The sequence below is a fragment of the Podarcis vaucheri genome (assembly GCF_965113315.1).
Source record: "Podarcis vaucheri genome assembly, chromosome: 17".
Classification (NCBI taxonomy): domain Eukaryota; kingdom Metazoa; phylum Chordata; class Lepidosauria; order Squamata; family Lacertidae; genus Podarcis; species Podarcis vaucheri.
This window is the reverse complement of record NC_138755.1, coordinates 28257179-28270351: the sequence shown is the minus strand read 5'-3', so window position 1 is coordinate 28270351 and position 13173 is coordinate 28257179. Positions and strand designations below refer to the sequence as shown.

Here is a 13173-nt window from a genome sequence, read left to right as displayed (position 1 = left end):
TAAAACCCCTTGTTTCCAGATGAATCTGTAGATATTGGCTCCCATGACACAAAACACTCCCCCCCCCCCCACTTTTTGTTAAGGAAAAGGAAAGAGAAACACTTGGGAAAACTGTAGTGTATAATGTGAGTCACACACTGAAGAGAAACTGAAAATCATTTTTATTATTGTGCCAAGAGAATCGTAAATCATAAAGAATGGCCTTTGGCTGTATGACTTTATATGAGGGAGCAATTCCATTCACATCATTTTATTATATACACACTATAGCTGTCTGACCCAGCAGTGACATGACAGTCAGACATGTAATCACTTTTTTTTCCTTTCAGTGTGCTTGGCACACAAACTTCCCATTAAGACAACCACATCTAGAAAAACAGGGGGAGGAACCCACAGTGGCAGCTGCACCCCTCAGTCGACTTCCTCATCTGTAGCAGCAGCAGCACACTCATGGAAGGCAAATTTTTGAATTTGCCCTTTCGTCCCCCAAAAAAAGGTCAGCATCCCAGTGCAGGTTTGCAGATGTAGGCCAAGCTGTTCTGTGTGCTCAAATCCCTTTCCTTATGTGCAAACCGAGGAATGGAGAAAGCGTCGCAATGCCAGGCATTGTACGATCTGTTCAGAAATTATAATTAGGCATACATTTATTTTCGGCCTTTTCAGACTTGTTTAAAAAATTGCACCACAGTTGTGAACCTATTTTCTCCAACATTGTTACCGCTGACCTTTTTCAAAAAATAATAATAATGTGCCGTTTACAACATGTTGCGTGTCAAGGTCCCCAGGGCCACCCCAATAACTCACACATCACACAGAAATTTTTGTTTAAGGTTTTGGCATAATTCTGGCCACAACTTTATTAAAATACAAAAATGTGAGTGGTTGCTTAGGCATTGGTTGCAACTATCTGCCCCCCCCATGGGGGACAGACTGACATTCCACACACCTGCGAAAGTCAGAAAAGGGGAATACACTTGGGGGTAGCGAATGGAGCAGGGAACCTGCCCTCAGCCCTCCCCAAATGCAACCAGGAGCTCATTGCTATGGTCCGAGCCCCCTTGACAGGGTGGACAAGCAATAGTTAGCCCCTGATTCCTTTAACTGAATCCCTTGCAGCTGCAGCAACATTAGAGGGGCAGGCACAGCCAATCCATGCCCCTCAACCAACCAAACCATAAACCAATGCCTAACCGCAGCCTTACAAGTTGTGACGATTTGCTATGCAGTAGGCAAAAACCAAATGGCCCCAGCCAATCAGCCAGATGGACAAAATTCCTACTGGGCCCCTGCCCCAAGAGCAGACGACCCCATGACAGGCATAGCAACATCAAAGCGAACAACCCTAATTCTAGGGAGGGGGGGGACGTACAATCCGATGCACGGGCGAAAAGAGGAAGCCCTAGCCTCTTGCAAGGAGTTTTAGCATTTCTGGCTGTCAATCAATCAAATGGCAACATTAACTTCTTCCCAACAACAAGGTAAGTCCAATCGCATCAGTGGCCAACGGTCAAATAGCTGGCCCCCAACTTTGGAGTGTCCTGGTGGCCCCCACCGCAATACGTGCTCTCCATGAAGGAGAACACACTATGCCATTGCTCTTTAAAAGGCTTAACTATACAAGCTGGCATCGTGACACTGCATCAAGTCTGACAGCTGTGTTTTTAGTGCCCTGGCGTTACTCATGCCATGAGTCACACAAACTGTGCCTGCCTCTGCTTTTCCACGGAGCCCATTTTGCCTTCCCTTTCCATGTCCCCGTAACAAACCCAGCCTGACCGTAGGGCAAGTTTGGGAAATCTGACAGAACTGAATCCCCGGGCAAATGTGACTTCCCAAACTCTTGATAGAAAGAACAATTCTGCATGATATGGCGGGGCCAAGATCTCTCCAGCAGGAAGGGTCGTGCACCATCATAAAAAATGTCCCTTTCACATTTGCTGGGTCTAATTGGAGCCTTCCCAGCCCCAAGCCTGTTCAAACCAGCAGCATTTCTGTTGCAGATTCACCGAAAATGTCCACAGGGCCAGGCTGCTGAACCAGAGCACAGGCACCAAACTATAATGAATTAATGCAGTCGAACAGTATAGCAAAACTCTCCCTCCATCCCACGATAAAACTCATTTATTCCTTTAGATAGCTGCTGCATTGGAAAACGAGAAGAAACAGAGGATTGATGAAAATAGCTTCTACTGTATTATTATTTCCCTAGGGAATAATACTCTGACACTTTCTTCAATCATACATTTCCCAGAAGGCACAGGGTGTGTGTGTGTGTGTGTGTGTGTGTGTACACACACACACACACACACACACGGGTGACACTGTGGTCTAAACCAATGAGCCTCTTGGGCTTGCCGATCAGAAGGTCAGCAGTTCAAATCCCTGTGACGTGGTGAGCTCCCGTTGCTCTGTCCCAGCGCCTGCCAACCTAGCAGTTCAAAAGCACACCAGTGCAAGTAGATAAATAGGTACCACTACTGCGGGAAGGTAAATGGCATTTCCGTGCGCTCTGGGGTTCCGTTGCACTGGAAGCGGTTTAGTCATTCTGACCACATGACCCGGAAAGCTGTCTGTGGACAAACGCCGGCTCCCTTGACCTGAAAGTAAGATGAGTGATGCAACCCCATAGTCGCCTTTGACTGGACTTAACCGCCAGGGGTCCTTTACCTTTTACCTATAAAAAAGAGTACATGCACACCCTCGCCTCTTTGATGGTTTCAAGTGTATCAGGATTCTTTGCTTCAGTCAGAATAGATTTTGCTAAGTGCACATTCTTTGGCCTGGGGTCAACATTCTCTATGTGGATCTAGCAGAAGCAAAAAAGCTTACAAGCGAGATTGTTAGCTGGCAGCGGGTAAGATGTTCGCCATCTGCCGTCAACTCCTGCATCCCACAGACCAGGATATGTATGGTTCTCCACTTCCACATTTCATCCTAGCAACAGCCCTGTGAGGTTGGTTAGGCTGAGAGACCAGGAATGGCCCAAGGTCACTCAGTGAGCTTCGTGGCTGCGTGGGGATACGAACCTCTGCAAGCAAATTGGGATCTGGATAGCAAAATTCCACGAAACAGAATAATATGAATTCGTTTTCGGAAAACTTACTGTAGCTAAACCAAAGATGTTTTGCCCAGAGGTCTTTTTCAACTGTCTATTGTAAAGATGCACACAATATATAAGATTTGCAAAGAATACTGTACACCAGTTGAAAATACTCCGTACAATAAGAGCAAAAGAAGGAAACAAACTTAAATTTGAGTAATAAGGCCTGCAAACGTTTAAAAAATGATGTGATTAAAACGTTGTAATAAAATAACTGAGATGAAAATGAAACAATGTCTGATAAGTGGAGCATATTTTATTTTTTTTTATAATCATGTTTATTAAAATTTCCAATAATAACAGAATAAGAAAATAAGAAAGATAAAGAAAAGAAAGAAAAAGAGAGGCTAGTTTAAACCCTTCTTTTCATAACCTTCTTTCTGGGACTTCCTCCTTCCCCTCCCGACTGTATTCCCCTTTCCCTAAGTTGGTTCCACAAGTTCTCATCCCCAATTTAAACCTAATATTTTTAACTCACAGACCAATTTAAATTTACACCATCTTAACATCCCTCTCATCTTATAATAGAACAAAATTTTCCCCCAAGATCAGCTCTCAATCCTTCCATGAGTTCCCCCTCTCTAAGAAAAGAAAAAACAGAAACATATAATATCAGAGTTATAAAGAATGTCAGATAGAAAATATAGAAAAGTTCAAAAAGTTGGTTACAAAGCCTTTGGATTCTAAGGTTCCCCCCTCCCTTCCCCGGTTTTGGTTCCCCATGTCCATTTGTCTGTATATTGTCGGCCTGGAAATCTTAAGTCCACAACCAGATTTTTCTCAGTCCATTTTGTTGGTTTCTTCAGATTTGGTTGTTTTAATAATGTTTAGCTTCAAAAATCCAATCTAATAGAGGCCTTTAATTTCCTTTAATCTTTTGTTGCTCCTCCCGTTGTTCTTTCCGTGTCGTAGTTCAGTCATTTGCTCTTTTATTTCTTGGTTTCTCAGGTTTCTGTCTTGTTCAGCTGTCAAAACATTCTTGTTCCAAAATTTAATGTCTCTGCAGAGGTTTGTTATTCAGGGAAAAAGACTTAGGTCCAGTTCCTTTCTTGCTTCAATAGAAGATTCTATTGTATTATGGTCACCTCTGTAGACAAAATAATATTTCAGTTCTGCAGCTTTCCCAGGAGATAAGACCTGTTCACATCCCAGAGTAGTTTTCCACATACGACACTTGTAATGTCCCGAAACCCCTCTAGAGGGATTACAATAACTTTGTATCCTCTACTCCAAAAGTCAATTTGTTGTTTCTTTTTTCCCGACAGTTTATATCCATATTTGTATCAAATTGTAACAAAATTAACCAGCAAAAAACTTGTAGCAAAATCCTCTTTATATTTTCCAATTTTGACAGCTCCTTTGACAGCTGTCAAAATCTTCATCTCTCTTCGCCAGGCTATCCGAATCGCCCCGGTTCCCAGGGGGGGGGTTGCTTTTTTCTCCTCACCCTCGACTCCTCTCCTCCAGCACAGTTCTTATAATTCACATCATGGAGTTGATAATTTTTGTCATCAATAAGCTTCTGAATCGATCTTGGTTTCTCAGTCCTTGTTTTAGCATGTTTACAATCAGGGAGGGGACTGACTTCCTTTTTTGAATCCCCTCCCGCTCGTGCCAAATCCGGAAAAAAATTTCTTTTTTCCTCCTTTTATACCCGGTTGCCCAATTACTCACGGGTTGTTGATCAATTGTCCGAATTTTCTTTGGAAGAAGCCAGCGCTCTCCGCCGGATGGCATGCGGCTGCGCTCGGCAGGGGAAGCGGAGGACTCAAAGCACCACGCCACTCCCCGGCGCCCGATCCGTAGCCTTTAAAAAGGCTCCTTCACGAGCCGGGAGGGCGATAACGGTGCCAGCCGAGTCACCATGTCCACGGGATCCATTCCCGTGGTTTCTAAGGGTCCCCGCGTCGCCGGCGCGGTAGGACCCAGCCCCTGCCGAGCCGACTCCCTCCGGAGCTCGGAGGGAGTCCGCCATTCGGTGATGGCGCTAACCCGGAAGTCCAAGTGGAGCATATTTTAGTATAGGGCTGCATACACACATTTTATTCTAGAATCAGTGGAGATTGTATGCTTGTTTCTTCTACGTGGTTCACACACAATCTGCATCTGTGGCATATTTTTGGCTCCTGTTTTCTTTTTTGAAAACAAAAGCTCATTGCAGGTGGATTCTGCACTGCCCCACAGTGTGTCTGCGCTTAGCATATGCCCAGGGACATTTCTGTTTATTGCTCAGCTCTTATCTCTTAAAAAGAGTCTGTAGAACCGAAATCTGATGCCCTATGGGCTGGATTAAGGCCTGGACATTTTCTCTGTAGTTTTGTTTATGGATGCTGCCTCCCGGGAAAACAAACAACAGGGGGGGGGCTGGTGGACTTTCCAGCTGGATGCTGTTCGAAACAAGATGCTGAATTTGATGGGCCCTTAGTTTAATCTAGCACGGCCTTTCTCAACCTGTGTGTCCCCAGATGTTGTTGAACTACAACTTCCATCACCCCTAGCTAGCAAAGCCAGAGCTCAGGGATGCTGGGAGTTGTAGTCCAACAACATCTGGGGACCAACAGCTTCAGAACTGCTGATCTAGCAGTATTCCTACATTTGTATCACCTGCATACACACATTGGAAGCAAGAGGTGGCCGAGAATAGGCAGAGGAAGAGTTGGGGATTTCCCATTACTTTACCATTAGCACAATGTAAGTCAGGGCTGGGAAACCATCATCCCTGACCATCCTGGTGGGAGTTGGAGTCCATTCATATTGGGAGAGCCACACCCTCCCCACTCCTGTCGTACCCTCCAACATTTCTCCTATGAAAATAAGGAAGTCTTGTTTAATAATAATAATAATAATAATAATAATAATAATAAATGAAATCAATTTTAGTTGATTTTACAATACAAAATTATTTTTTAAAAATCAAATACATATACAGAGATTCCTCCAAATTTCAGGATTTCCCCCTCCCCCCTCCCTGGAGTCCCATTTTAAACATTTAAAGCTGCATCTTATTCCATACTCTATTATATCAATCCATATTTTCCATGGTAATTGAAAATACTGCGGGTTACGATTCGGTGCTTCTGCGCACGCGCAAAGCGCGATTTAGCACTTCTGTGCATGTGCGACCGCTGAAACCCGGAAGTAACTCGTTCCGGTACTTCCGGTTTTCAGCGATTCACAACCCGAACAAATGCAACCTGAAGCAGCTATAACCCGAGGTATGATTGTATCTGTTTGGCCATTTGTGAAATTTTGAATGCTTTCAGCAAATATTCCATCACTGTAGGTCAGGCAGAAATAACTGTGACTTTTTTTCTTTTCTTTTATGTTTTTCAGGTCCAACGCAGGGAACAGCCAGCATTCAGTCTGGAACACAGCCAGCCCAGGCAACTGCCTTCGGAAGAAATACATCTGCAGTGAAGAGAGCCAGAATGAAGTGGTGCTTAAGCAGCAACAGTCGCCTCAGCAGCAGCAGCAAGACATCCCTCTCCCCCTCCTGCCGAGAGACTCCCCTGCATCGCTGACCACAAACGGGAAAGCGGACTCCCTCAACGTGGCCAGGACCTCTGTAATCCAAGAGCTCTCTGAGCTGGAGAAGCAGATTCAGGTTATCAAGCAGGAACTGCAGTTGGCCATGAGCAGGAAACTGGAGCTGGAAGAGTTTCAGAGGACAAACAGGACTGCGGAGCCCTAAGTGGCTGGGCTCTGGCCCTCACAAGCCCTCTCTTCCCTGTAACTATTCATAATGCACTTTTCTTTCTCTCTCTCTTTTTTGTAATGCCAGAAAGCGGCACCGGAATCAACAAGCAATACGGCTGCTTCCTGCAAAACCAGCATTTTTTTTGCAGAAGGCACCAGCACCCTTGGTTCCCTCTTCTGGGAACGTTTCAAAGAGGCAACAGCTCTGTGGGAAAACTTCGCCCTCCATCTGAAGAAGGGTTGACCCTCAGGCTGCAGGAAACACTTCCAAGCCTCTGGGGGACTCTTCCAAGCATCCAGAACACACAGCTCGCTGGTTTTCTTCTTGCCACGCTCTCAAATGGAAGCCCCACTTTTTAGCCCTTTCTGTGCTTTTTTTTTTTTAAGACTTAAAATGATGATTCAGATTTGTGCGTCCTGGTGGTGCTTTGTTTGGAGTTTGCTAGTGGAATTTGTTACGGCCTGCCTGGGGGTGGGGTTGGGTGGGGGGGAAATACACCTTTGTGTGCTGAGGAACCCCAAGGCGTTGTTAGCGTGAAACCTTTCTGTTAATTTCATTAGCCAATCTCAACAACACTGGTGTCGATATCCACCCCAAAAAACATTTGGGCATAAGGACAAATACTAACAATCAATATCTTTTTGCAGAGGCTTAGTGCTGATCTAGGGACGCGGGTGGCGCTGTGGTCTAAACCACTGAGCCTAGGGCTTGCCGATCGGAAGGTTGGCGGTCCGAATCCCCCACGACGGGGTGCGCTCCCATTGCTCAGTCCCAGCTCCTGCCAACCCAGCAGTTGGAAAGCACGTCAAAGTGCAAGTAGATAAATAGGTACCGCTCCGGCAGCAAGGTAAATGGCATTTCCATTTGCTGCTCTAGTTTCGCCAGAAGTGGCTTAGTCATGCTGGCCACATGACCCGGAAAAACTGTCTGCGGACAAACAACGGCTCCCACGGACAGTAAAGCGAAATGAGCGCCACAACCCCAGAATTGTTCGCAACTGGACTTAACTGTCAGGGGTCCTTTACCTTTACCTAGTGCTGATCTACACTTCCAGGTTGGATTGTTGCAATGCTCTCCGCTAGGGGCTGCCCTTGAAGGTGACCCAGATCTGGTCTAAAATACAGTGACCACATTCCTGGCTGGAACTCAGATAATTCCATAAAACAGTTGCATTGGCTTCCTACTTCAAGCTGCTCATGATAGTCTTTAAAACCTTAAAGAATTTAGGCCCCAATACAGTCGTACCTTGGAAATCAAACAGAATCTATTCCAGAAGTCCATTCAACTTCCAAAATGTTCAAAAATCAAATCGTGGCTTCTGATTGGCTGCAGGGAGTTCCTGCAGCCAATCAGGCGCTGTGGAAGCCCCGTTGGACGTTCAGGTTTCGAAAGAACATTCACAAACCAGAACAGTCACTTCCGGGTTTGCAGCGTTCAGGAGCCAAAATGTCTGAGTTCCAGGGCATTTGGGATCCAAGGTACGAATTTATCTGAAGGATCACCTACAGTCCCTTCCAGTTGTTAATAGTAGCAGAAGTGAAGTTCAGAAATTCAGGGCGTGGTCCAGGAGAGAGTATTTTCTGTACTCGCCCTGAAAATGTGGAATTCCCTCCTCCCAGCGGTGCATCTGGCTTCATCACTCTACAGCTTTTGGTGAAAGTTGAGGATACACCTTTATACCCTGACCTTTGACCCCTCAGATGCGTGTTTTCGGGACTCACCTTATTCTTGGGACTGCTGTCCATTTTATCTATTGATAATTCTGAATTTTAAATTGTCGCAACCCGCCCAGGGATTTGTTGGTGAAAGGCAGTTAACATATTTAATAATAATAGTTGTTACTGTCATCATTATCATCATCATTATTATTAATTATACCGTCCTTTAATAGAATTTCTGAAGGCGGTTTACATAAATAAAAGATGAGAGGTGGTAACATCCTGGACTCTGCCACCTCAGAATGCAAGGAAAGGAATCATATATTTGAAAGATGGTCCACCGTCCCACATGGGGATGCGGGTGGCACTGTGGTCTAAACCACTGAGCCTCTTGGGCTTGCCGATCAGAACATCAGTGGTTTCAATCCCTGTGACGGGGTGAGCTCCTGTTGCTCTGTCCCAGCTCCTGCCAACCTAGCAGTTCGAAAGCACACCAGTGCAAGTAGATAAATAGATACCACTGTGACAGGAAGGTAAACGGAGCTTCCGTGTGCTCTGGTTTCCGTCACGGTGTTCTGTTGTGCCAGAAGCGGTTTAGTCATGCTGTCCACATGACCCAGAAAGCTGCCTGTGGACAAACACCGGCTCCCTTGGCCTGAAAGCGAGATGAGCGCCACAACCCAGTAGTTGCCTTTGACTGGATGTAACCGTCCAGGGGTCCTTTACCTTTTTACCTTACCTCCCACGTGAGAAACAAACCACCTTGGGTTACAAACCTTTCACTCAGATGTGCTGGGCTGCTGAACCAATCCACTGTAGAGTTGGAAGGGACCCGAGGAATCATCTAATCCAGCCCTCTGCAAGGCAGGTATATGCAGCTGTCAAACCTGTAGCCTTGGAGTTATCAGCACCAAGCATTAACCAGGGTTCTTGTTGTTTTTCCCTGTGGGGGAGCACTCAAAATGTGGCTTCCCACTCACCATCTTCAACGGTACAGCCCAGAACTCAACTGCCGCTTCCTGGCTCTGGTGTGTGGATCAGCTCTCAGCGATCAAATGCAATCAGACATCTCCTTGCCAACCTCTGCCCTCTTCCCTTCTCAAAAATCAGTTGTCAGGGCAGGGCCCAGCCACCCTCAGGTTCTTTCAGAGAATCAGCAGGCTTTGTACTCCGGTTTTTCACACAAAAAAGAATATTTTAAAATTATTATTTTTTGAAAAAAGCTACAGATAAAATTATCTATTGTATGGTTTTTCTTGAAGTGTTTCTAGTTTTCCAGAGTGCTTTTATCTATTTTGCCTAAGATTCCCAGTCATGATTTCGGGACCTGTTGTTTTAAGGCTGTTGACGGGGAACCTCTGGCTTATTGGGTTGGTCTAAAAGCCAGCGCCATGGCTTTAAATGTTTTTGAAGCACGACGTGGTATCCTTCCGTGAAATGTGTTGTGTAAGTTGCCAGTGGTGGCTTGCTCTCCAGTTGTCGATGTTTGTTCTTTATGCGGGTGCTATGCAAGCAGTGGGTGCGAAAAAATGTCCAACGGCATACAACCAAACAGGCAAATCATCCCACCTACACTTCCCCACAACCCATACATACATAAGGAGCAGTGACGTTCAGTCGGTGGACTAAGGGGACTGGATTAGTCCCCTAAACGTTCCCAGTAAATTAGACTATTAAAGCATTAAAGCCTGGAGCCTCCTTCCCCAAAAACCAGGAAGCTTCTGTCTAGCTTAGAGAAAGAGATGCGATGCTCTGAAAGATTCAAGAATCATTTTACCATCTTCCCAACATCCACCTGGCTTTGGGAAGGAGGCAGCAGGACTCCAGCATCCTGTCAGGCCTGGCGACTCTTTCCCAAAGCCCGGGAAACTTCTGTCCGGTTTAGGGAGGGAGGTATGATGCTCACACATGCAACATCCCCATCACCCGAGCTGCTCCCCTCCAAAAATAAGTTTCACTGTACACCACTGATAAGGGACAAAGATTTTTTTACCAGCGTGGGCCATTTAGCATGTTGCTTTGAGTCATACTATATCCCTGTTTCCATAGGTAAGGGGTGGAGAATCTCTAGCTAGAGGGACATATTCCTTCGCAAGGGGTGCGTTCCAAGGGGTGGGCGGGGCAAGAGACAAAAGTGGATGGAGCTATCAGGGTAACTGTGACCTTTACATGGGGGGAGGGGAGAGAATCAGAGGCCTCCCCACATCTCTCCATAAAGACAAGCAGGAGGAATTACCACACTCCAGGGAGTTAGAAGCATCCCAAGGGCTCTAAAGTTCTGATGGATTCATTTGGCCCCAAACAAACAAACAAACAAAATAATAATAGTAATAATAATAATAATAATAATAATATACTTATACCCCACCCATGTGATTGGGTTGCCCCAGCCACTCTGTGTGGTTTCGAACAGAATATAAAAAACACAGCAAAATATACCAAACACTAAAAACTTGCCGATACAGGGTTCCCTTTCAGGTATCTTCTAAAAGTCGTATAGTTGTTTATCTGGTTGAAACCTGACGGAAGGACATTCCGCAGCCAGGCGCCACTACCAAGAAGGCCCTGTAACTTCACTTCTCACAGTGAGGGAACCGTTGGAAGGCCCTCAGAGCCAGACCTCAGTGTCTGGGCTGAACGATGGGGATGGAGACGTTCCTTCAGCTAGGCCTGAGGCTCCCTGCCATACGTGTTCTCATGCTACTTCGGGTACCAGGCATTTCTTCCCCCACACAGTTAAGGCAGTTGCCTGCTTATGTGCCAAACTGGCCACATATGCCTTGCTTGGGAGCCAGTGGAACTGAGGACTCTACCCTTGCCATAGAGCCAGAGTGCTCATTACGTGGAAAGGCAGGCAAGCAGTGAGCGAGGAGGCAGGAATCATGCCAAAGTAGCCTGCTCACCACAATTGGGCAGCAGGTTTACTTTTCAAGTTTTTCTGTCTGCTGCAGGGCAATAAGGGGAAAATATAGGGCTACACATATGCCACATGGACTTCCCTATGCATCTTATATCCATGTGTGGAACTTAAAGGAATGCAGCCACTGAATCTTGGCTCACTGCTTTCTCTGAATCCCAAGGTTGAGAACCCAATGGAGGTATACTGGCCAATGCCTAGAAGAATAGCTTACTGGTATGGCATCTGCCTTGCATGTAGTCTTAATCCCTGGTAGGGTTGGGGAACTCCCAAATAACCACTGCCTGTCCGAGCTAGATAGAGCAATGGTCTGATTCGGTATAAGGTAGCTTCCGATATTACTACATAGCATCTCCCACTAAGGGCCACCAGGCAATTTTACCCTACCCCTTCTCTTTCCCTCCTCTTCTACATATTCCTCTCCCCTTCCCTACATATGACACTTTCTTTTCTTTTGTTCTTTCAATTATCCAACAGAAAGCCAGCACTACTAGACATTCAGCAGCTTTGGTGCGAATTAATGAAGTCCACCCCCAACTTCTACAAATCAGCTCTGGCTATTGTCTCCCTTTTCTGGTTGGAAACTCCGGTTGGTGGGTTGGTGGGGGTCAGGGAGGTGCTGGTCATGGTTGTATGTTTTTGGTTTTGAAATAAATTTTAATAGTATTTTTTTTTTAGGCTGGTTGATTTGCATGATGGGTTACTGTTGCTGTCTGAAGAGCAAATCCACTTTGATCAAGGGAGACAACCAACCCAGGATCCCATGATTGCCTTGTCTATAATCATCAGCAACCATAGGCTTTCAGGTGACTTTTGTATGCTGATGTAATGATAGGAAACTTTCACACATGGAACAAGATCGTGAGACAGTTAAAAGCACCCCCGAGTCCTGCTGAAATTTATTAACACTGGGGTGTTTGCTGCAGGAGAAGTGCTCCCAGCTAAAGGAATGCACACAGCAGCTAGTTAACTCTCTACAGTGGTACCTCAGGTTAAGTACTTAATTCGTTCTGGAGGTCCGTTCTTAAACTGAAACTGTTCTTAACCTGAAGCACCACTTTAGCTAATGGGGCCTCCCACTGCCGCTGCACGATTTCTGTTCTCATCCTGAAGCAAAGTTCTTAACCCGAGGTAATATTTCTGGGTTAGCAGAGTCTGTAACCTGAAGCATATGTCGCCTGAAGCGTATGTAACCCGAGGTACCACTGTATTGACAAAGCTGACACAGCAGTTTCCACGGCCCCAATACCCATGCAAAACAGCCTAGCATCTAGGCATCTATTCCTAGGTCTGTGTTGCTGCAACAGTGAGCTACTCTCCCTCCATCAGCTTATGTATCTTCCCTCAATGGGCTGCTCACACACAGCCGGAGTTTATATCCGCTCCTTCCACTTCAATTCTCTTCTGCTTCTGGGAGACAGTAGTGCAGCTACAACCCGTCTGTTTCAGGTTTAAAAGATCCCCTGCAAATACAGAGATTGCTGCTCTGTGGCACTGAACATCTTCCATTTATGCAGCCCATACACCAGGAAGGACAGCTCAGTGGAAAACAGATCTCTTGGTTCTATCTCTCCAACCGGATGCCCAAAGCAAGTTCTGCAGGGCTTCAGAGTCCTTTATGTAAGCAGTACATTCCAGGATGCCAGGAAGCGAAGCAGTCAAGGGTGGTGACTCACACTAATCCTGTAAGTGTATTAACAGCTGAAAAGATTTTGAAACCTGCTTCCAGCCACCCGAGACAGATAGGATGGGCTAGAACATGAGACAGAAACTCACACTATGCACAGGTTTTATGTGGCAC

At 45.9% G+C, this 13173-nt stretch overlaps 1 protein-coding gene and 1 long non-coding RNA gene across 2 annotated transcripts in view; one reads left to right on the top strand and one right to left on the bottom strand.

Annotated features, from left to right (window-relative positions):
• The window catches only part of GRIN3A (glutamate ionotropic receptor NMDA type subunit 3A), a 104644-nt gene extending 97365 nt beyond the window's left edge, over nucleotides 1-7279 (top strand). The window contains 1 exon segment of the mRNA XM_082204598.1: nucleotides 6434-7279. Within this exon segment, the coding sequence (XP_082060724.1) occupies nucleotides 6434-6791 (358 nt within the window). The 3' untranslated portion in view covers nucleotides 6792-7279.
• LOC309522376 lies at nucleotides 145-3159 on the bottom strand. The gene is made up of 2 exons (XR_014215080.1): nucleotides 3104-3159; nucleotides 145-615 (listed from the first exon to the last, which is right to left on the bottom strand). It is a non-coding gene; the product is annotated as an uncharacterized lncRNA (long non-coding RNA).
• Nucleotides 7280-13173: the final 5894 nt, after the last annotated feature.